This window comes from Microcebus murinus, chromosome 17 (assembly GCF_040939455.1).
Source record: "Microcebus murinus isolate Inina chromosome 17, M.murinus_Inina_mat1.0, whole genome shotgun sequence".
Lineage (NCBI taxonomy): Eukaryota > Metazoa > Chordata > Mammalia > Primates > Cheirogaleidae > Microcebus > Microcebus murinus.
The window spans coordinates 25,403,155-25,425,210 of NC_134120.1; the positions used below are offsets into that span (position 1 = coordinate 25,403,155).

The 22,056-nt window shown below is 52.6% G+C and overlaps 1 protein-coding gene across 1 annotated transcript in view; it reads left to right on the forward strand.

Moving 5' to 3' along the window:
• The window catches only part of LOXHD1 (lipoxygenase homology PLAT domains 1), a 73,576-nt gene that overhangs the window by 20,324 nt on the left and 31,196 nt on the right, over positions 1–22,056 (forward strand). The window contains exons 7-15 of the mRNA XM_075993764.1: positions 913–1,029; positions 1,736–1,898; positions 4,331–4,485; positions 8,581–8,790; positions 8,948–9,083; positions 11,080–11,288; positions 12,043–12,228; positions 14,984–15,111; positions 20,654–20,771. Of these exons, the coding sequence (XP_075849879.1) occupies positions 913–1,029; positions 1,736–1,898; positions 4,331–4,485; positions 8,581–8,790; positions 8,948–9,083; positions 11,080–11,288; positions 12,043–12,228; positions 14,984–15,111; positions 20,654–20,771 (1,422 nt within the window). The remainder of the gene's footprint in view (positions 1–912; positions 1,030–1,735; positions 1,899–4,330; positions 4,486–8,580; positions 8,791–8,947; positions 9,084–11,079; positions 11,289–12,042; positions 12,229–14,983; positions 15,112–20,653; positions 20,772–22,056) is intronic.

Genomic DNA, 22,056 nt, shown 5'->3' on the forward strand with positions numbered 1-22,056 from the left:
AATGGGCCGACCACGCACGCCACGAGGTTAAGGTTCTCATACTGCGGCGGTGTGAGAGGGCCTGGCTGACTCTATCAAACCCATTTTGCCGACATGGAAACCCTCACTCTTTGACCCTTTCAACCAGTGCTCACGGAGCATCTAGGTCAGGGCGCTGTTCTAGGCTTTGGGGTGAACAGTGGGGAGTAAGATGGCACCTGCCCTTGTGTTGTTCACTGGCGGGGAAATGGCAGACACCACACAAATAAATGCACGCTATGACCATGAGGAGTGCTCTGAGGGCAGCTACGCTACGGTCCGAGAGCCTATCATGAAGAGATTTCATTTTCTTGGAGCCATCAAAGGGATTTTCCTGAGGAAGTGAGAGGAAGTAGACCTTCCTCTGAGCAGGCATCGGATTAGGTAAAGAAGAGGAAAGGGGAGGGGCAGGCAGGGCGTGTGCAAAGGGCCTGTGGTGAGAGAATGAAGTCTGAGAACTGGCATTTGTGGGAGCATAGTGAGGGAGTGGCTGGGAGGAAGGGGCTCTTAGGGCCATGGCAGGAGCATGGCAGGACCAGAGTCATCTTCTGATATCCAGCTCAGTTCTCACGTAGGAGACAGGCTGCTACAACAGCAAGTGATAGAAGGTAGACAGCTGGACTGAAGACTGGGACACCCTCCCAGAGCAGGTGGATGGAATGGAGTTTTGGAGTCTAGGCTAACTTAAAAGTGGGAGGAGAAGTGAGGCAGGTGTCGTGTGTGTGGAGGATCGTGGGGGCTGGCCCGACTGGGCAGTGGGGACATATTGGGAGAAAGTAACCCTGGAGTTCAAAGGGACTCGAGGGTGGATGCCCTCGGGAGGCAGGATATTGCCAAGAGTGTACTTCTCTGGTCCTTTCTCTTAACGTCTGCTGCCTGTTCTCCTTTCCAAAGTTGGAAGACGTGGGAGAAATCATTGAAAAAATCCGGATTGGCCACACTAACACGGGCATGAATCCCGGGTGGCACTGCTCCCACGTGGACATCCGCAGGCTCCTCCCAGACAAGGACGTGAGTTTTGGACTGGTCTGCTCTGCTATTTCTTTTGCCCCTTTCCAGAACAGATTCAAGGCAGAGTCCCTGTAAGAACCTGCTGGCTACTTCAGCCTTGTTGAGATAGAAGATCATGATAAAAATTCATCCAGTTAGTTCACTCAGGGTGCAGGGACTAGCTCTGGTCCAAGGCAGAATTTTCTAGAACCTGGTTTAGTGGTCAAGGAGGACGATATGGGCAGCCGTGTCTCTGCTTCCCATCCCCCATGCCATATCACTGGCAAGTGGCCAAAGTGCCCTTCCTGCTACTCAAGGTCAACTCACAGAAGAAACCTCCCCCCCGAACAATCTGGAAAATACCCTGAAACCACAAAGTTCTAAACCGAAGAGATAGCTCCCAGTCATAGCTGTGGATATGAATGACTTGAGAATGATTACAAAATATAGAGTCCCCTTCCCTTGCCTGCCGAACCTGAGTCTCTGGGGTAGGGTCCAGATATCTAAGTGACCCTGGGAATCCTGGCCTTTGAGAGCCAACCTCTGATATGGTTGTACAAGTCTTTAAGTAAGAAATTGTGGCATGGGGTCCCTGTGGCTTTTGCATTATTTGTGGGGCCCTAGGACCCTTGTCCTTGGTCTCCATGAGTACTGGCATGCTGATGAGTCACTGAAGCTGGCCGTTTCCACACTGAGGGCTGTTTCTCCTCTTTCCTCCTCACCCCAGGGTGCGGAGACCTTAACTTTCCCCTGTGATCGATGGCTCGCCACCTCTGAGGATGACAAGAAGACCATTCGAGAACTGGTTCCTTATGACATCTTCACTGAGAAATACATGAAAGATGGGTCCTTAAGGCAAGTCTACAAGGAAGTGGAGGAGCCTCTGGACAGTAAGTGTGATGTGGTCACCTTCATTGCCATGGGCAGTTCTGGGACCACGGCCGTCCCTTGAAGAGCACCTGCCCTGTGCCAGGCTGAGCCTCTTCACCCAGGAGGAGGGTCCACTGTTATCTCCATTCTGGAGAGAGGCCCACTGAGGCTTACTGAGGTGGCACGACCTGCCCAAGTTCACACAGCTCATAAATGGCCCAGCTAGCTTTCAAAGTCTCAGCTGTCTCTCTCCAAAGTTTGTGCTTGAATCCTTTTCTGGTCTGACATCGTGTTAATAACATCTAACTATGGTGTATCTGGTGCCTGGATTATCCTGGTCTTTGTTTCCTCCCTACTGTTCATTCATTGGGCTGCCAGTTTCTCTATGGCTTGGTCCTCTCTGCTCTTGCCAGTTCCAGCTGCCCCAACTTAGTATGAATTGAGGAACATTATGGACTCTGAAGCCATTCTGTATTTGTGCTCAGTGGCTGGGTGCAGCTTCAGAATGTCCAAGGTCATGGTTTTGCTTTCTGTACGGGCCAGTTATCTTTGTCCATTCTTCGTCGATGCAGTTCTTTCTGCAGGATTTGCAGCAACTTGACCAACAACCTTCTTGTGCTTCCTCCTCCTTTGCTTTTGGTGACACCACCCTATTCTGGGTCTCCCCCCACCTCTCTGGATGGTCCAGTGGGTGCTGGTTTTGTTTCTCATGCCAGATAGCAGTCCTCAGGGCCCAACCCTCAGCCTTGCCTGCCTTCTCTTTCTGCATTGCATGTGTGTGTGTACTCAGGCCTTCTTCCCGGACCACACGGACAGGGCCACACCTCTGTTCTGACCTGCAATGGCATTGTCCATGTCAATCCCCCTGTTCGCCAGCCATTCCGCTCTGAGTAATCTTTAGCTATTTCAAGAATCAAATTTACTTGCAAAAGAGAGACTTTCTGCCACTGATGCTATGCAAAAGCACACTATGGGTCTCTCTAGCGGGGCAGGCTACGTGATCAGAGAAGCTCCAAGAGCTTGGAAATCCAGCTTAACTCTGTTGTGTCGCCTTCTCGGAAAAACTGGAGTAAAACCCAAATTTCAGGCCCCATGTGGAGGCAGAGGGGCAGGTCTTTCTGCCCACCACGCTGATAAGACAGTCAAAAGACAAAAGACAAAAACATTGGTTTCCTTTTTTATCACCGTAAGTAAAATAGCTATAGCTCTTCTAACCTTCCTTTAACCTGAGTTGCCTCCCATTTAGAAATAAAAGCAAGTGTTGCCTCAACTGTGTACCTTTCCCTACTGCTCTCCCTTTCTCCAAATTTCCTTTGCTGTGAAATCCAGAGGACAATCCCCTTCCCTACATGGACCCCAGAGGACGCCTGGAAAGCTGTCCCGGCGGGGCACTCGGGCTGTTCCGTGCCACAACACTGACTTGGAGCTGGGTGATGTTTCTAGGGAGACGTCTCTCCGCGATGAGCCGTGTGGCCTGGGTGGGCCGGGGAGGGAGGAGGATCCAGAAATAGCTGCCTCTGACTGCACAACCGCATTGCTCAGCACCCAGAAGCTGAATCAGTTTTTGTAATTCCCAAAGGATCTGAGAAAGCAGCGGGGAGGAAGCGGGGGGTAGGAAGGTCACCGGTGATGATCACGACACTGCATTCCAGCCTGGGGACAGAGCGAGCCCCCATCTCTGAAAAAAATAAAATCAAATAAAGGCAAGACTTGCCTCTCCCTGCAGTGATGGAGATTGAAAAAGATCTTTTATCCTTCCTTGATAAGTCCACAACAGCAAAACAAAATCGAGACACTAATAGTTTTTATTTTCCTTAATAATTTTTAATAATTGTTACACCAGGATTTATTGAGCACTTCCCATGGGCATGGGAGGGCAAGGGGAGGGTGGCAGTCACAGTGGCTTTGGTCATTGTCGGTCTGGATGGCTGGGTTGGGCTGGGCTGCAGTGAGCTGGAGAATAAGTGAAAATAAGGAAATGGACACTGAAGGAAACTATTCTATCAAAAATATGTTATTTTTCCCATAAGCTGGTTACACAGACCTGGCGTTGTTGATACCAGTCACCCTCAAAAGGGAAGGCCTATTATTGTCAGTGTGTCATAGCAGGTAGATTTGGTGACCCGGATGAGGATGCATTATAGGTAGTTTCCAGTTCTTTCTCCCCAGACACTATAGGCTGTCTGGGCAGATGGTTTGGAAAGTTTCCATCCCACCCGTTGGGTCTCTTCGAGCCCACCTGAGTCCACATCAGATGATCAAACTTCCCACTGGAGAATCTGTGTGGATTTGAAACCAAATGTACATAACCGAGCAAATGACAGGACGGCACTAACTGCTAGAGGGCTGGGATGGAACCTTGATGCCTCCTACAAATCCGGTTCCCCAAATCCTGAAGAGCCCTCACCCTTTTCTTCCCTTTGTCTGTCCATCTGTCCACCTGCCTGCCCAGTTGTGCTGTACTCCGTTCAGATCTTCACGGGGAATGTTCCAGGGGCGGGGACAGACGCCAAGGTGTACATCACCATCTACGGCGACCTGGGGGACACCGGAGAGCGCTACCTCGGCAAGTCGGAGAACCGCACCAACAAGTTCGAGAGAGGAACGGTATGCGGGACACTCAGAGTTTACCCTCTTTTCCTCCCCAGGTCCAGGGATCTGGGCGCCAGCTCTTCGTGGTCCCCAGGGACGTCCAAGACCTCTGTGGAATGTTGGGTGTCCTCACTTGGGCTTTTGCCTTTGCCCTTCCCTGCAAGCACACTTGTCCCCGGCTCCCAGCCGATGCAGCCCTGGGTCCTGCCTGGGTGGGGTTGGGGGTGGTGGAGCAGGCCATGGTGAGCAGGAAGCCTGCTTGAGCTGCAGGCTGGGCCGCAGGGGACTGGGCCATCTTCAGAAAACCCAGTTCCTGGTGGGGCCCACAAATGTGGGGGTGAGCGCCGCAGCGTGGGGAGGGCTATGCCCACGGAGGCTCGAACCTGCTTCTGCATCAACTCCTCACCTGATTCCACTTCTCTGGCCTCAGCTTCCTCGTCTGTACAGCGAGGGGTCAGATATGGACTGGCTGAATTGTGTCGTGCAGAGTCCTGGGTGGCACGATGGCCCTTGGGACCCGTGGGGGTGGTGGGACGGGGTTAGACGGGCACCCACTCCCGTCTAGGCGGCTCCACTCCGACCCAGCCTATGGATCGGGGTGCCGAGCAGGCCCTCTGCTAAGCAAAGAGTTCTATGGCTATAAAAGGGCTTGGAAAGTGACCGAATGGTGTCTAAGGCCCTTCCAGCTCTGATAGACTATGACTTTATGAAAAGGAAGAAGTCTGTCCACAGGGGCCACTAGGGTGGGCTTTGTCAAACTCCCTTCCTGCCAGCCCTGCTTCCCTCTCCCTGCCCTCTCTGCATTCTCACTTCTCCTCTCCAATCACCTGACTGCCAGACATGTCCACAGGCCAGACCATGGCCACAGGGAGGTCAGATAAAGGGGACTGGCTCCCAGCCCAATCTGTGGCCTTGCCCACGGCGGTGTGTGGGGGGAGTTCGCGCATCCACCAATGGGTACTTATCAAGGGCCTGGCCCTCAGCCAGGGACGACACTTAGCATGTAACCACTTGCTATTGGTGGGGAGGATATCAGGCCTGGGACAAGAAAAGAGGGTGTCATCTAAGTGGGTCTGCAGCCGGTTGGTGGCCGTGTGTGTTAGTCAGGGAGCGTGGAAGGAGGCCCAGCCGGGCTGCCAGGTCCCAGGGAGCCAGGCCCCAGCACTCCCACTCATCTGCTTCATCATCCAGACACAAACTGTTCACCTTCAACTTGAGTTTACCACTTCTGGAGCAGGAATAATAGTAATGCAATTGCCAATTAGACCTGTGGGCTGAAAAACAGGACACGATGTTAGAGCACTTTGTGTCAGGGAGAATTAATTACACACACACACACACACACACACACACACACACACACACACGAGATATAATTGCTCACTGCCCTTATAAGGTAGCCAGAAGGAGGCCTAGCCTCCTGTTTTTATTTTGGAATAATGGAATGCTAAAGAGGTCGAGTGATTCATGTGATGTCCCTGACGCTATACTGGGGACATTATCAGGGGCCCAGATGCTGGGGCTGAGTTCAGATCCTGGCTCTGACACTTCCTAGCTGTGTGTGATCTTGGGCAAGTTACTCAACATCTCTGTGCCTCAGCATCCTCCACTTGAAAAAGAGTTAATTTTGTAGTTATTGTGAAAGTCAACTACGTTAATATACGTGAAGTGCCTAGAACGGTGCCTGGCACATGGGTAGCTCTTCGTCTGTGCTGGGTGTTGTCGAGCCTTGGGAGAGCTCACCTGTGCCCTGTCTTCATCGATGCCTGTTGATAGGTGTTGATACCTGGCGAATGCATTGTGAAAACAGCAATGTGCCGCACACAGTGGATAGGTCAACTTTTGTGCTTGGCTGTATGTAGAGGCAGTCGGCATAGAATAGGCAGTCGATAACCATTTACTGAGTGAATAAATGAATGCCGGTGTCAGTGAAGGTGATGGAATCCAGCCTCCTTTGTGTTCAGGTTTTTCTTTTCTCCTTAGCTCTCTTTTCTCTCTTTGTTACCTCTCAAGAAAAAAATCTCTGCCTGGTTCTGCCCCATCTGTGTCTCCTCCTTTTCTACAGTTTCGATGCACCATCAAGGGAGCTGGAACCTCTCCTGGCTCAGTTACTAATTATGTGACCTTAAGTTCACTGCTGAGCATCTAGAAACTTCCATTTCTCTGATCTTTTGCTCTGGAATCCAGGAATCATCCTGGACACCTCTCTCCCTGTCAGGATCCCATGTCTGACCCATGTCTGACCAGGCCTCAGAGACCCTCCTTCTAAATATCCTCATCTCACCTCACTCGCTGAGCCAGCCTGGTCTCCCGGCCCCAGGCCCATCCTCAGCTTCCTCAGTGAACCTACCCAAAGCCAATGAGTCACCCCCTCACGTCAACCTTTTGGGGCTCCCCACCGATCCCAGATCTGACTTGAATCTTTCCTGGGATTTGCAGACCTTCATGGCCTGACCCACTGGCCTGCCTGGAATGTCCCCTACAGACCACTGGACCCAGTATCCAGAATGCCCCACATGCTATCCTTAGCATCTTGCCATCCATTTTCTCTGCCTGCATGTACATGTGCCTATAGAAAATAGGCAAGCTGTTTTGTGCTTTTAATTTTTTACATAAAAGGCATCATGCTATATAAACACTTCTTCAACCTGGCTTTTGCATTCATGGATGCCCTGGAAATCCCTCTGTCAGGATATTCATGCAGAGATGGTGTGAATGCAGAACTGGCGATTCTCTGTACTCCCTACACACGTCACATTCCACAGGAAAGGCTTTGCCAGAGTTATTTAACTGTTCCCCAAGTGGTGAACCCCAGGTGGCTTCTAATTTTCCACTGTAAAAATTATCCTGCAAGGAACACATTGCACATTACATGTTACATACATTGCACATATGTGCACACTTGTGCACATAGGAAGGTCTTCCCCCAGGACAGATGCAAAGCAGTGGAACTGCAGTGTCTCTGGGTGGGCACTTTCTACTCTAATGGACTCAGTGGATTGCCAACGCCCCAGGACTGCAGGATCCACACCTGCTGTCGGCCACACACCACCACAGCTGCTGTTCACCTGCAGTTGCCTCAGCTATGGGCTGTCCCTGCCCTGGGCTGCCTGGAAAGCCCAGTCCCCCATGTGCAGTGTAGTAATGCCACCTGGAGACACCTTCCCAGGCCTGGCTCTAGTCCTGGCACAAGTGGTTTTTCCCACCACCCGGGCTGTGATTACCCATCCGCTCCACTCCCTGCACTGGACTGTGAGGTCCCCGGGGCAGAGAGCGTCGTTATATTCATCTCTGCATTCCCAGGGCTCAGCACAGTGCCCACACTCAGCCAGTCTTTCAGAAGGAAAATGGGTGTCACTCAGGGTCACCTGTCCCCCTCCCTGAGCCCCAGCCTTGGGCTCCTGCCTCCCACATTCAACCTCTGTCTTGGCTCCACCTCACCCAAGGCCTAGAATTCACACCTCGCCTCGCTCTCCTTGAGGAATCAAGCACACAGAGTAGAGGGTCCGCTTGACTGAGGACAGAGTCAGGGACACAGAGGAGGGAGGGTCTTATATCACAGCCCACAGCCGCTTGTTCCCTGTGCCCCTCCCACCTCCTCCCCTGCACCTGCTCTGCTGGCTCCTCCGACTCCCTCCTGGCTTCTCCCCGGCAATTCGAAGCCCCCTCCTGTTATGCAGAATGTCACTTCTAGAAGCGCCTTTAGCTGCCACACATGAGCTCATCCCAATACTGAACATAGCTAAGGGCGTCCGACAAGCAAGACTGTCACCTGTCCTCCTCTGCCACTGGCCGTGGCCTTTGGGTCCCACCCCCTCACACAGCTGTCAGGGTCCATTCCCAAATACCCACGGCTTCTCCCAAGAGAAGGAGTTTGGTGAAGGCAGTTCTCCCCACGGAGCCACACATGGGTGAACTGTGCGAGGGGCCGTCGTGGAGGTGAGGCTTGGACTCCATGGCCAGAGTGAGGGATGGGCGCAGAGGGTCCCAGCTAGGAAGGCCTGCTCAGCTCAGCAGTTGAGGGGGATGGAAGGTCCTGGAAGGGTGGGGCTGGAGCAGGTCAATGGGGAGTGTGGCCCCCACCCGAGTTCCCCCATCTGGACTCCCCAGGCCGACACCTTCATCATCGAGGCCGCTGACCTGGGTGTCATCTACAAGATCAAGCTCCGCCATGACAACACCAAGTGGTGTGCGGACTGGTACGTGGAGAAGGTGGAGATCTGGAATGACACCAACGAGGATGAGTTCCTGTTCCTGTGCGGGCGCTGGCTGTCCCTCAAGAAGGAAGACGGGCGGCTCGAGAGGCTCTTCTACGAGAAGGTGCGGTGAGGGGCTGTCAGGCTCAGCCACGGCCTGTCACCTCCCTTATACCTGGAGGAGGCTCGGCCACGGCCTGTCACTGTCCTTATATCTGGGGGAGGTCCCAAGGGGCAGAGGTGCTGGAGCTATCACAGGCGGGTCATGCCCCTCTGGACAGGAGTACACCGGGGACCGCAGCAGCAACTGCAGCAGCCCCGCTGACTTCTGGGAGATCGCCCTGAGCTCCAAGATGGCTGACATCGACATCGACACAGTGACGGGGCCCATGGCCGCCTACGTCCAGGAGGGCCCAGGTAAGCCGAGTAGGGAGCCCTTCCGAGGAGGAGCAGGCACTTGGAAATGTTTGACAGCTATTCTTGGACAGGCCAACTTTTAGCCCCACCATCAACGATGCTTTACAGCTAATGCTTTGCCATGTACACAGTTTTCACACGTATTGCCTGCTTCGTCTCCACAAACCCTCCAGGTGAGAGGGCAGGGATAAGCCCTCTTTACAGATCGGGAAACAAAGGCTAAAGAGCACAGGATGATGATGTCCTCACTCCACTGACCCACCACCAGGCAGTTACATCATAAACTCCGCCCTCACACACCCACACACACCCTCAGGATAGTGACTCAGCCCAGAGGGCGTAGGACCACCAGACAGAAATTGATAGCCACAGCAATGTCCCTGCATGTCAGTAGTGCACCACACATGGCACTCGGCCACGCAAACTCACGGCATGATACGGTGCATGGTAGGGAGAGGGGAAGAAGCCCTGAGCTGGGTGTTTGGGGACTGAAGTTCCATTTCTGGTTCTGACGATAAAACATGGGGCCTTGGACAAGTCAGTCTCTTGGCTTCAGTTTTATCCTCCTCCATAAAAAAAAAAAAATCATAATCGCCCGGCAAGTTCATTTTGCCAACTGGATTTTTGAGATAAGGCAATTCTAGATTTGTCTATTGAATGTTTAAATGCACCACCTTCCTATTCGGTTCTCTTAAACATGAGAGTGTGACCACCACGCTATCCCCCTCCAGGTGGATCTGTGGAATCAGGCAGAGAGAGCCATTCTGCTCACACTTGACCTTCTCACTCTGTGAATAAGTGATAGGACCCACCAGAAAGTGCCTCTCCTTAAGCCCCAGGGACACTTGTAGAAAGAGTCTCCTTGTAAAGGTAAAACAAGACCATATGCAGGAGCAGAAAACCATGCAGGTCACTCCAGCCAGGAAGGGCTGGTTTAAAAATTTTCAAAGGGATGAAGATTATATAACCTAAAACCCACTACACCAGGGCAGTGTCCCCCAGGCTGTGAAGGAAGATGAGCCAGGAAAAGGGTTTCCAACTTGTATCAATCGTTAACTGCAAGTGACAAAGACCTAGAGATAATGACTTAATAGAAATTTTTCTTTTTTCTCGCATGAAAGTTCAAAGGTAGGCCCATCTTGGACCAATACAGCAGCTCCACTGAAGTCAAGGACCTAGGCTCTTTCAACCTAGTCACTCTGGCAACCTTATAAGTAGCTTATAGCTTAAAGGTTGCCCATGGTTCCAAGATACATGCTGGAGCTCCAGCCATCACATCCATATCCCAAGCAGAATGAGTGGAAGGGTTAGGGGCAAAAGGGTACTCCTCCAAGCTGAGTCAGACCCTTTAAAAAAGATTTCCCCAGAAACTCACCCAACAGTATCTGCTTACATATCATAACCACCCATAGCTGCAAGGAGAGTGGATACTGGGTGGGCAACTAGATCTCTATGGACACTATGTGAACGAGTTTTAACGCTGATTCATCTAGTTTGTTTTGAAATGGATGCCTTCTAGGAGTTTGATTTATGTTCTATATATATTAATAAGACACTTTTATTGTTCTCCAAACTCCTACTTTCTGTAGGACTTTGCTTTTGCCAACCTAGTTTTTGCTGACCGGGGTAAGGTTTTCAGGTGTATAACCACTGTACTTCGTGGCAGGTTATTGTTTTCACCTTCTTCATGTGGCCACGCTAGCTTCAAGTAAGATCACTGAGCAAACGGCATTCAGAAGCGTGACACTCCAAACGAGTACAAGAACGCGCTCTCTGATCTTTGTGTTGGGAGTCACCAACGCCCTTATTCCTTGGAGAGTAGACCCGCCCCACAGATGGCTCACCAGTCTGAACCGCTCATTGCATCATCTCTGAGCAGGGAGCAGAGATCCACTGAGATCGGCGTCCTCTGGGGGTTATTTCCAAGTCTCCGAGCCCGCTAAGCGGTGCCCTCGTCCACCTGGCCCGTTGCGAGCTGGCCCATAATCTCTTGCAGTTATTCCCTACTATGTGTCTGTCACTACCGGGAAGCACAAGGATGCGGCCACTGACAGCCGAGCCTTCATCGTACTCATTGGGGAGGATGACGAGCGTAGCAACCGCATCTGGCTGGACTACCCCGGGGGGAAGAAGGGCTTCGACCATGGCTCCGTAGAGGAGTTCTACGTGGCCGGCTTGGATGTGGGCATCATCAAGAAGATAGAGGTGCTGGGCCTTGGGACCCCCAGGGAAGGAAGGAGCTGACCAGGATGTGGGTGGCAGGGAAAGCAGAGGGCGGGCAGAACAACCCACCTGGAGCCCCCTCAGAGCAGGTAGCAGAGGAGGGTGTCCACCGTTAGCAAGCTGGCTGACCCTGGGTGAGCCACCCGCCCCGCTGGGTCTCCTCTTGCACACGCTCGGTGGGGATGCCCTACGTATAAGCTTTCTATTGCTGTGTGACTAATTGCCACAAACCATGTATGATCTCACAGTGTCATGGGGTAGGAGTCAAGGTGTGAGTGAGCTGCTGTACTTTTCAGTCTCATGGGGCTGAAATCAAGGTGCTTATCTGAGGCTTGGGGTCCTCTTTGTGGCAGAATCGCTTCTCTTGGGGTTGTAGGACTGAGGCCTTCAGTTCCCAGAGCTCACCCACCACTCCCTGCCATGTGGCCTCTCCAAAACCCAGCCATTTGCTTGTTCAAGGCCACTGGGAGACAATTGCTTCTGCTTCGAATCTCTCTGACTTCTCCATCTCTGATGTCTAGACCCTTTTAAAGGGCTCACCTGATTAGGTCAGACCCACTCAGATTGTCTTTTGATAAATCAGTCAAGAGGGCTTGTTGAGATCTGCAAAACCCCTTCACCTTCACGGCAGGGACTCTGCCAGCGGGTACACAGGGAGGCACTGAGGGAGGGGCTGAGCAGGGAGGGCTTCCGGGCTGTGTCCAGGTCCTCACAGGTCTGATGTGTCCCCTCCCAGCTGGGCCATGACGGGGCCTCCCCTGAGAGCTGCTGGCTGGTGGAGGAGCTGTGCTTGGCGGTGCCCACCCAGGGGACCAAGTATACATTGCGCTGCAACTGCTGGCTCGCCAAGGACCGAGGCGACGGCATCACCTCCCGTGTCTTTGACCTTCTGGATGCCATGGTGGTGAACATTGGGGTGAAGGTAGGGGACACTGTGAGTGTGCATTGCAAGGCCGCACAGTGCAGGCTGGGGTAGGGGCAGCAGCGAGACGGAAGTGGGGGAAGAGGGGGAAGCAGGAAGTGAGCATCGTCAGTGGCTGCAGCCTGGTGTGCTGGCTAGATATGCTGTGCCAGGGGCCAGAGACTGAACTCTCTCCTGGCCTGCTGCTGTGTGACCTTGGACAAGTCACCTGGCTTCTCTGGGCCTTGGTCTGCTCATACACTGCATATGGAAATAATGCTTCCCAGCTACTCATGGCTTGTTCTTGATGAGACCTCTTGGGATCGCAGTTCATAAAGAGCTTTGCAAGGTGACAGCTCTACATAGACATGCAGGCTCGTGATTCTACAGAGGATGCCCCATCAATGGCAGGAGGATGGTGACGGGGAAAGAGGGCATATGGGTCTCACAGCGCAGCCAGTGCTGTCCACACAAGACCCTCCTGGACTGCAAAAGCCTGGAAGACAGGAGTTCTGAGCTCCTGTCCTGGCTCCACCTCCAACTGGCCACATGACCTGGGACAAGTTGTAGAAACTCACAAGTCAGTCTGGGCAAGAGGCAGGATGCCTGGTGCTGCGGCCCAAGGACACACAGGTAGTTGGTGGCCCAGAGGCCTCAAGTTCACCTGACCCTGTGGGGTCTTTCTCTCTCACGGCCGTGGAATCAACAGAAGGCCCCTACGCTTATCTCTGTTCCTGAATCCAAACCAGAGGGCCACTCGGCTTAGATCAGAAGCTGTCCCACAAAGGTGAGAAGGAACCACCTGGAGAGACCTGGGTGTGCCTGCCTATATCATACAAGGAAACAAAAGGAGGGGCTGGGCTCCGGGCTCTAAAAGCCTTGACAGGTGGAGTGGGGGGGCCTGCCGGGGAGTCTGAGAGCAGCACTGTACACAGCAGACACCCTCTCCCGCCCCAGACATCTCCATCTGCGGCCAGACGGATGATGCCGGTAAATGCACAAATCATCCAGGGGCCTCCGCCTGACCCAGTTCCCAGCCCGTGTGTGCGTGTGTGTGCCACCCCCCAGCACACACACGCACCCCATGCAGTGCCGCCGCATCTCCCTCCGAGCCCTTTAGTCCAGGAAAGTCCAGGTCCACACCCCTGTTATTCACGGTACAAAAGAACACAGGTTTGTCACTTTACAAAGAGCTGCAGGGTTCTTTGCATCGGCCATCTCTCCAGGACACCTGATATCAGACCAGAATTACAAGAACGCTGTTTCTGTCTCTTTTTGGAAGCACACCTATTACATAAAAAGGGATGTGTCTGTGTAAAGGAGAGAGAGGGATGCAGAGAACACAGGAGTTGGATGGACCAGTGCTTGGGGGCCGGTCTCCATGAGGCCGCCGAAGCTTTCATTTTGATCATTCTATTTTCTATGCCTGTCTGGATGAGAGCAAAAAAATGTCAGGCTCCGACTTTCGTTCAGCTCTTCCTGCCCATCACGAATGCCCTTGTTGGGTGGTCTAAGGGGGTTTTCCTGGTAAAGCAAGAGGCTCTCCACCCATTCCCTCATCAAACCCTGAACTTCTCCCCTGGGCTAGGCCAGCACATAATACTTCCAACCTTGCGGTGTCACGGCAAGGATTCTAGAAGCTGCTGGAAGAGCATGCAGCACCCGCCAGGCACCATGGCAGGGAGCACGACCCCTGCGATGAATAACTTGGGTTCTGAGTTCCGAGGTAGTAGGGACCAGGCCCAGCACGAGTGCGAAGGGAATGTGGCAGCCACGGGGAAGGGAAGCACCAGGCATGTTCAGAGGAGACAGCCAGCCTGGCCTTCCTTCCGCCGTGTGTACCAGCCTCTCCCGAACCTTTAGATCTTGTCACCAGCCCACAGCCCCTGGCGAGAGAGGGAATGCAATGAGAATGCAGGAGCAGAGAACATTCTAGAATATGAGGGTAGGCGATGCCTCTTGCAGGCAGGGCCTCAGTGGGGACACCCCCTGGGGAGGAGCAGGCTGCCCCCTCACCCTCCAGTGGAGACAAAGGCCACACATCCTCTTCGTAGCAAACCTCAGGCGAAACGGCAAAGTCCCAGTCTAAAATGAAAATCACATAAATAGGGGCTTGTCCCGCTTCACAAGTGGCTGAGGCCGATTCCCTTTAATGTCTCCCCAGGGGTACTCCTCACTCACAGACCTCACGGCGTGTGCGGGCTGTGGGGACAGACACCCAGACCTGCTGCTGCTCCTGGGGGCCGTACGCGTGGCCGTGGCAGGCCGGGCGCCAGGCACCCATGCGACTGTCTGCAGTGTCAGGCTGGGCAGCGCAGTTCATCCCTATTTCACTGCAGGGGAGTGGAGGGCAGCGGGGTGGGTGTCTGCCTGGGGTTATCAGCCAGCACGCGGCGGATCTGGGATTCACACGGAGCTCTGGATGGCTCCAGAAGCCACTGTCTCGCCACCACGCACTGCTGGCATGGCCGGACTCAGGCTGGGACTTGACCGGCAAAGAGTGAATCGGAGGATGCCGGGGCTGTCGGTCGTGTTTCTACTGCACAGCACGCTCGCCATCAGAAACTGAACTCCTCTCCAGCGCCGGCTGGACACAGTGGGGGACATAAGAGAATGACAAGGCCCGACCTGCTGTCCAGACATTTACAGTTAAATGGGGGAGGGCTCTTTTCAGAGCCACAGGACTGGGAGGCGTGTCTGCTCTCCCTGGGGAGACTGAGGCAGGCCACGTGGGGTCGGAGGGTGGTGCCAAAGACCCACATCCCCCCCTCGGCAGGTGCTCTACGAAATGACCGTGTGGACAGGGGACGTGGTTGGCGGGGGCACTGACTCCAACATCTTCATGACCCTCTACGGCATCAACGGGAGCACAGAGGAGGTGCAGCTGGACAAAAAGAAAGCCAGGTACCTGGGGGCGGCCCCGCCCCTCACCCCTCCTCACATGCGACCTTCTGCCCTCTGCACCCCCCGCCTGCAGCCACCCCTGCATCATGGGCCTCCCAGCCTCCGCACCTTTGTCCTTTCTGTCTCCATACCTTCTCTCTCAAGGGCCAACGCAAATCCACCTCCTCCAGAAAGCCTTCCTTGATCACCGCAGCCCCTAGCAAGTCCTTCCTTTCTTCTTTCTTTCATTCGGTCACTCGAAAATGTTTACTGTAAGGTCCGTAGATTAGTAGTTGATGGTATTGTACCATTGTTAATTTCCTGGTTTTGTCAATTGCACTACCATAATGTGAGATATTGACATTAGGGGAAGCTGGAGGAAGGGCACACAGAAAGCTCTGTTCAATTTTCACAACTTTTCTGTAAGTCCAAAATGATTGCGAAATAAAAAGCCATCAATTTTCAAAACATTAAAAAAAGAGAGTGAACACCTAGTGTATGCCAGGCACTGACTCAGGCACTGGGGAGATCATGCAACCTGGAAAACAAGGTACCCACAGAGCTTACCACCCAAGCAGAACAACAGCAGCAACACTAACATTTCTGTGGGCTTGCTCTGACCAAGCATTGTCGTAAGCCATGTATTGATACCCCAGTCCTTTCCACAGCTCCATGAGGACTATTATTATTAATAGCATCCCCATTTTACAGATGAGAAAGATGAGATGCAGCAAGGCAGGGTCATGATGCTCGGGGTCCCATATCCAGTACACTGTGGCACTGTGGCCACCCAGTGGCCCCCAGACCTAAGCATTAGGTTCTACCACCTCCTACGATAGTGATTAGTGATGACAGTAAAGTAGCTCTCCTGGAATACTTACTGTCTGTACCTCCATTGCACCCCCAGTTTAGACAATGCTGGGTTTGGCTGGTTTTCCATGTTCAGCCATTGTCCCCCCAAACATCCTTGGCCCCTGACATCTTAAGAAACAGAGGGGGAGACTCAGAGCCTAACCTTAGGGTCTTTAAAACCCATGCATAGACTGGGCACAGTGGCTCACGCCTGTAATCCTAGCACTCTGGGAGGCTGAGGCGGAAGGCTCTCTTGAGCTCAGGAGTTCGAGTCCAGCCTGAGCAAGAGAGAGACCCCATCTCTACTAAGAGTAGAAAAATTAGCTGGGCATGGTGGCGCATGCCTGTAGTCCCAGCTACTCAGGAGGCTGAGGCAGGAGGATTGCTTGAACCCAGGAATTTGAGGTTGCTGTGAGCTAGGCTGATGCCACGGCACTCTACTCAGGGCAACAGAGACTCTCTCTCAAAAAAAATCAAAAGTAAAATAAAATACAACCCATCCAATAGACACTTGCTCTGAACCCCCAGCACACCTTCCCCCAGCAGGAGGGCAGGATCCAGGTGGCTTCCTCTCTGGGCCCCTCACAGCTCCTGGCTCTGGCCCTGCACGTAGTGGGCACTCAGTGAGTACCTCTGATGCTGGTGGTGGTGAGGGTGGTTTGCAGCAAGGTGAGGATGGAGATATGGAAGGTGACGATGGTAGGGGTGATGGGGATGATGGGGATGAAGGTGATGATGGGATGAGGATACTGAAGCTCTCGGAGACCAGGCAGGGGGTTCTTTTCATGGCCAGAGCAGCTCATGAGAGCCAGAGCTTTGCCCATCCTATGCAGCTCATCCTGGGGGTCTGATGAGCACAGTTTCTGCCCGCCTTCTCTTAGCACTTCTGCTCTCATTATGCACCTTCCATTTCCTCCTGGAATTCTTCCCAGATCAACTAGCCATGGTGATATAACAATAACGGCTAACACTGAACACTTACTCCATGCCGGGCACTGCAGTAAGTGCTTCTTAACATACATTAAGTCATTCCGCCCAGTTAGTGTGCTCTCTTATCCTCCCCACTACACAAATAAAGTGCCAAAGACACAGAGAGGGGAAGTAACTTTCCCAAGATCACACAGCTAGAAAGTAAGGGAACTGGGATTTGAACTTAGGCAGTTGTGGAAATAAAGGAGGACTGAATGAGAACAGAGGCTATGGATTTAGAGCTTGCTCTAGCAAAGGAGTTAGGCACCATCCCCGGTGTGGCAGAGTCTCGAAGGCTGGCAGGACAGCAGGACAGCTTCATAGTGGAGTATTATTTTTGGAATGGTAAAGCGGGAGGTGAGTTAACTAGAATCGGGGCATCTCATGTGATTGGATGGGCAGCATATTTGCATTTCTTTGGTTGGACCTGAGTTGGGAGCAGGGACAAAACAGGGAAGCTGGCAGTCATTGCTTAAGTCCTGACTGTTCTAGGCCAATTGCTGTAGAGGTTGTGGTTTCCTGGGCTGGTCGTGCAGAGATTGTGGGTCAGAGTTCTATTATGTACATGATCTGCTGTTGTCCACTATTTATTATTTATTCAGTCTCTCATAGTCTTCCTCTCTATACTCTGACTCTAATCTCCACCCAAATCCAAATTCCTGGATTTTCTCTGAGAACTTATCCCGCACCTACATTCCACCTTATTTTCCAGATACACAAGGCTTAATTGCTGGTGGGAGAGACAAACATCTCATTTCTAAGAGTATCTAAATTCCGAAAGTGTTGCTTGAAAATCGCGTCGTTATAAACACAACCATATTGCAAATGCTTCAAGGCACCTTGTTAGTTAAAGGATTGTTTTTCTGAGTAAAGATTTATTTTGTGCAGAGAGCCGTCATTTCTTAATTGCTCTGGTTTGCAAGCTCAGAGCTCTTACTCAAGGCATGTTTTGCTTTTCTCATTTGCATGTGGCTGCATGTTTGGCCTGTGTCCTGGAGCCTTTGTTATGGGTGCCTGCATCTCGACTAGGGGACTGGGATGGCCGCTGGGCGTGTGTCGTGGGCGCAGTTTGATATTGTGCAAGGTGATGCTTTCCCCAAGACACTGCGTGCCGAGATGAGGCTGAGACATGCACGCAGAAGGCACTGCGGGCTGAGACATGCACGCAGTAGGCACTGTGGGCTGAGACATGCACGCAGAAGGCACTGCGGGCTGAGACATGCACGCAGTAGGCACTGCGGGCTGAGACATGCACGCAGAAGGCACTGCGGGCTGAGACATGCGCGCAGAAGGCACTGCGGGCTGAGACATGCACGCAGTAGGCACTGCGGGCTTTCCCACTGCGATGCTCCAGCGTGCTGTCTTCAGATGCTGTTCCCAGAGACCAAGCCTCATACCGCCAAGAGCAATTCACCCCACCCCACTCCCCAGCTAGGGATCCCCCAACTTCTCAGGGAAAGTTGCCACTTCAGGGAAAAGTGTTCTGGTAAACTAGTTCACACTGAGATGCTATGAATTCATGTGGAATTAAAAAAAAATGATGTCCAAAAAGGCAATACTTGAACTCAAGGAATGAGTCTCTAACAGTGGAATTTGAGGCAATTGGTGTCTTTTGAGTGTAGGGGCTGTATTTAGACAATGGGACACGGTTTTCCCGTAGAGGGAAGTAAATGCCCACAGTGGGCGGTGGGTCCTTTGCAAAGGACAGCCTTTCACAGTGGGTAGGGAACAGAATGGAACCAGAGGAGGGAGGAAGAGAGGGGCCGCCAAAGGGGACCCTCCCCAGATGTCACCCCTCAGCTGCTGAGCAGAGGCCCCTTTGGGAAGAAGAGCAGTGCAAACCCTGGGCCACTTCCATTGCTCTGTCCCTCTGGGCTGGGGCTGGGACCTGGATCAAAGACTGGCACCGTACCAATGGTGGCCCTGCAGTTGTGGAGGTCTTATTGCCTGTCCCCTGAGGGGTCTGGAGGGGTCTGGGGCAGCAGGAAGGGTGTGGCTAGTGAGTCACGGAGGACTGAAGACCGGTGCAGACTTTTGCTTTGCATATGGACGTTCTACCCCAAGGAGAGGTTGTCCATCCGGGTAAACTAGAGATTGATCACACTGCAAGAGAGGGTGAGGGGCAAATGTAATCTACTTTTCAGTCTTCTAGAAGAAAAGCTTGTTTCTCCTCCCCCTTTCTTTATCCACCTGCCCCACCATAAAATCTCCATAAAATGAAGATACTTGGCTAAATTCAAAGGGTGAAAATTAAAGAGGCATCCGAAGGAAAGAATTCTAAAGCTCTTTTGATCTGCAAAACTGTGCTCCTGGCAAGAGTAAGGAATTGAAAGATGATTTGAGAGTGTGTCACATGAGAGTGACATGAGCACCTCCTCGCAGTTCCCACATGACCAGAGGGACAGACAGGGCTTCATTTAGAGCAGGAGGGGCGTGGAGCAGACTCTAGGAGAACTTTTTCACTGCTGATCATTATAAAATGCACGCGAGCAAGTTATCGAAAGGGATTAGGCCCTGCTCCACCTTTAAGACTAGGCGTGGTTTTCAGTTGGCAGCATTTGCAGCCTCAGCTTCCATTGGCTGTGGCCTCTATTTTTAAGTATGTCTGGCTTTCAAGGAAGCATAACAATTGCCATGCACAGCCATATCCCAGTGCCACCTGCAACACCCCGAGGGGCTTATCAGCAGTATCATCTGGAATCAGTCAGCAGTCAAGCAATCAGTCAGCATTGAAGGTCGCATTGTGCATGCGGCACTGTGGGAAGAGCAGTAAGGAATAAAGATAGAGCAGCTCTGAGATGATGAGGTCATTCCACAGAAAAATAATAATAGCAGCAAAAGCAGCATTACCTTCTATTTGCTTACCACTTTACAGTTCTCAGTAGCATTGCCCAATCCAGGCCACTGTGTTCAGTTTTGCAGATTGCAAATAAAAAACGTGAATAATGGCATCTAGAGTTGTATGGTACATGACCTGCCCCACCTTCATGGTGGCCCTGTCACTCATCAAATCTCACGTAAAGCTTTTTAGGTATAGAATTCTTATGTATTATAAGTTGATTTCACAACCATTTGGTCCTTGTGATAGTTCTGTGAGACTGCAGGGCCAGTGTCATTCTCCCCAGACTACAACTGAGAAAACCAAGTTCCATAGTGGAGTTGGGACTGTTTTAGGTAACTTAGCAGAATGAGATTAAAACCTAGAACTGGGCCAGGTGCAGTGGCTCACACCTGTAATCCTAGCACTCTAGGAGGCTTAGGAGGGAAGATTGCTTGAGGTCAGGAGTTCAAGACTAGCCTGAGCAAGAGTGAGATGCCGTCTCTACTAAAAATAGGAAAATTAGCTGGGTTCAGTGGCGTGCGCCTGTAGTCCCAGCTACTCCGGAGGCTGGAGCAGAATCACTTGAGCCCAGGACTCTGGTTGAAGTTGCTGTGAGCCAGGCTGATGCCATGGTACTCTAGCCCAGGTGACAGAGCGAGACTCTGTCTCAAAAAATAAAAGATAAATAATAATAATAATAATAGAACCTAAACTGGTAGCTGTTGGTTCAGGGCCATTTCTAGCAGCCAAACTCACTTAACCCAGCCTTTCAGGAGCATATGTGCCTGCAAGAGATGGGCTGTCGGGGAGTCGCTGGGTACAGTCCTCACCTTCTCTCCGCACCCCAGATCTGGTGCCTGACCTGGCCCAGCTGTCCCCATGGCCAGCTTCCCTCTTCACACCTCTCCTCTCCACCGCCAGGTTTGAGCGGGAGCAGAACGACACCTTCATCATGGAGATCCTGGACATTGCTCCATTCACCAAGATGCGGATCCGAATCGATGGCCTGGGCAGCCGGCCCGAGTGGTTTCTGGAGAGGGTAGACTGCCTGGGCCCCTCTTCCTCCCAGCCTGCACCCCCTTCTCCCTGCCCCACTGATTTGTCAGTGGACCTTGTTACAGTATAGATGTCACTATAGAAGGTCATTCTACAAAGCAGCCCATATAATCAATATGCCCTTTGGCATGAATTTTTATTTATTTGTGTCCAGAGAGAACTGAGTCAACTGTCAGAGAACTCAGTATGAGCTGGCAATGTGACAGGGACAGAGAACGAGTAAGGGGGGGGCATGGAGTGGGCCTCCTCGAGGACCTGAGCTGGGAGGATTGAGAGGGGAGCAGCAGGAGCTGGGACAGAGGGAGCCTCAGGCAGGACAGGCAGGCTGGCAGGAGAGCTGTTGGTGCCCCTGTGGTCGCACAGTCAGGTGACTTCCTTCTTGTCCACCATGTGTCTCTGCCTTTTCTGCGGGCAGAGTCTGAGCCCAGCCTCAGCGCCCTGGCTGGGGGGCCTGGACCCTTGGGCTCCCAGCTGGGCTGAAACCAGCCTTGGGGCCGGGACGCTGGGCTCTTCAAGGAGCAATAGAAGAAGGGGATTTCTCAGCTCTGCCTGCACCCTGCCCCTGTCCTCAGCACATGTGTGCACGTGCACACACACAGCCACAGGCTCAGTTTCCACCAAGAGAAGAAGGCAGCAGCTCCTTCTCAGGACCTCTCTTCTGTGGTTTCCTCACTGTCCCCACCCTTGGGGCCTCGTGCCTCCGGCCTGCTCACAGGAGCCATTAATACTTACTGTTCTAGAGCGGACAGGCGCTTCCCAGAGCAGGTGCCAAATGGGACACATTTTGATGGGAACTCGTGTGATGTCGGGAGGCCCTTGCTAAGTGTGGTCCCAAAGCTGGAGGTCCCTGGCAATGGCTGTGATGACAAAGGTGACTGCCCTGCAAGCTGGCACATGGCTTCTGTATCACACAGGGCCCTGGGCACTCCAACACGTGTGGTGCTGGCGTTGTGCCGGCCCTCCATGTACGACGTGTACCAGAGTTCTCGGGCAGCCACAACAAAGCACCGCAGACTGGGGGCTTAGGACAACAGACATTTATTATCATCTTGCTGTTGTAGAGAGTAGAAGTCCAAGATCAAGGTGTTGGCAGGGCCACGCTCCCTCTCCCTAACTTCTGGTAGTCCCCTGACTTGTGGCAGCATCACGCCGGTCTCCCCATGACATTCGCCTGTGAGCGTGTCTGTGCGGTGTGAGGTATAAGAACACCGGTCATATTGGATTGCGGCATACTCTAATGACCTCATCTTAACTAAACATCTGCTACT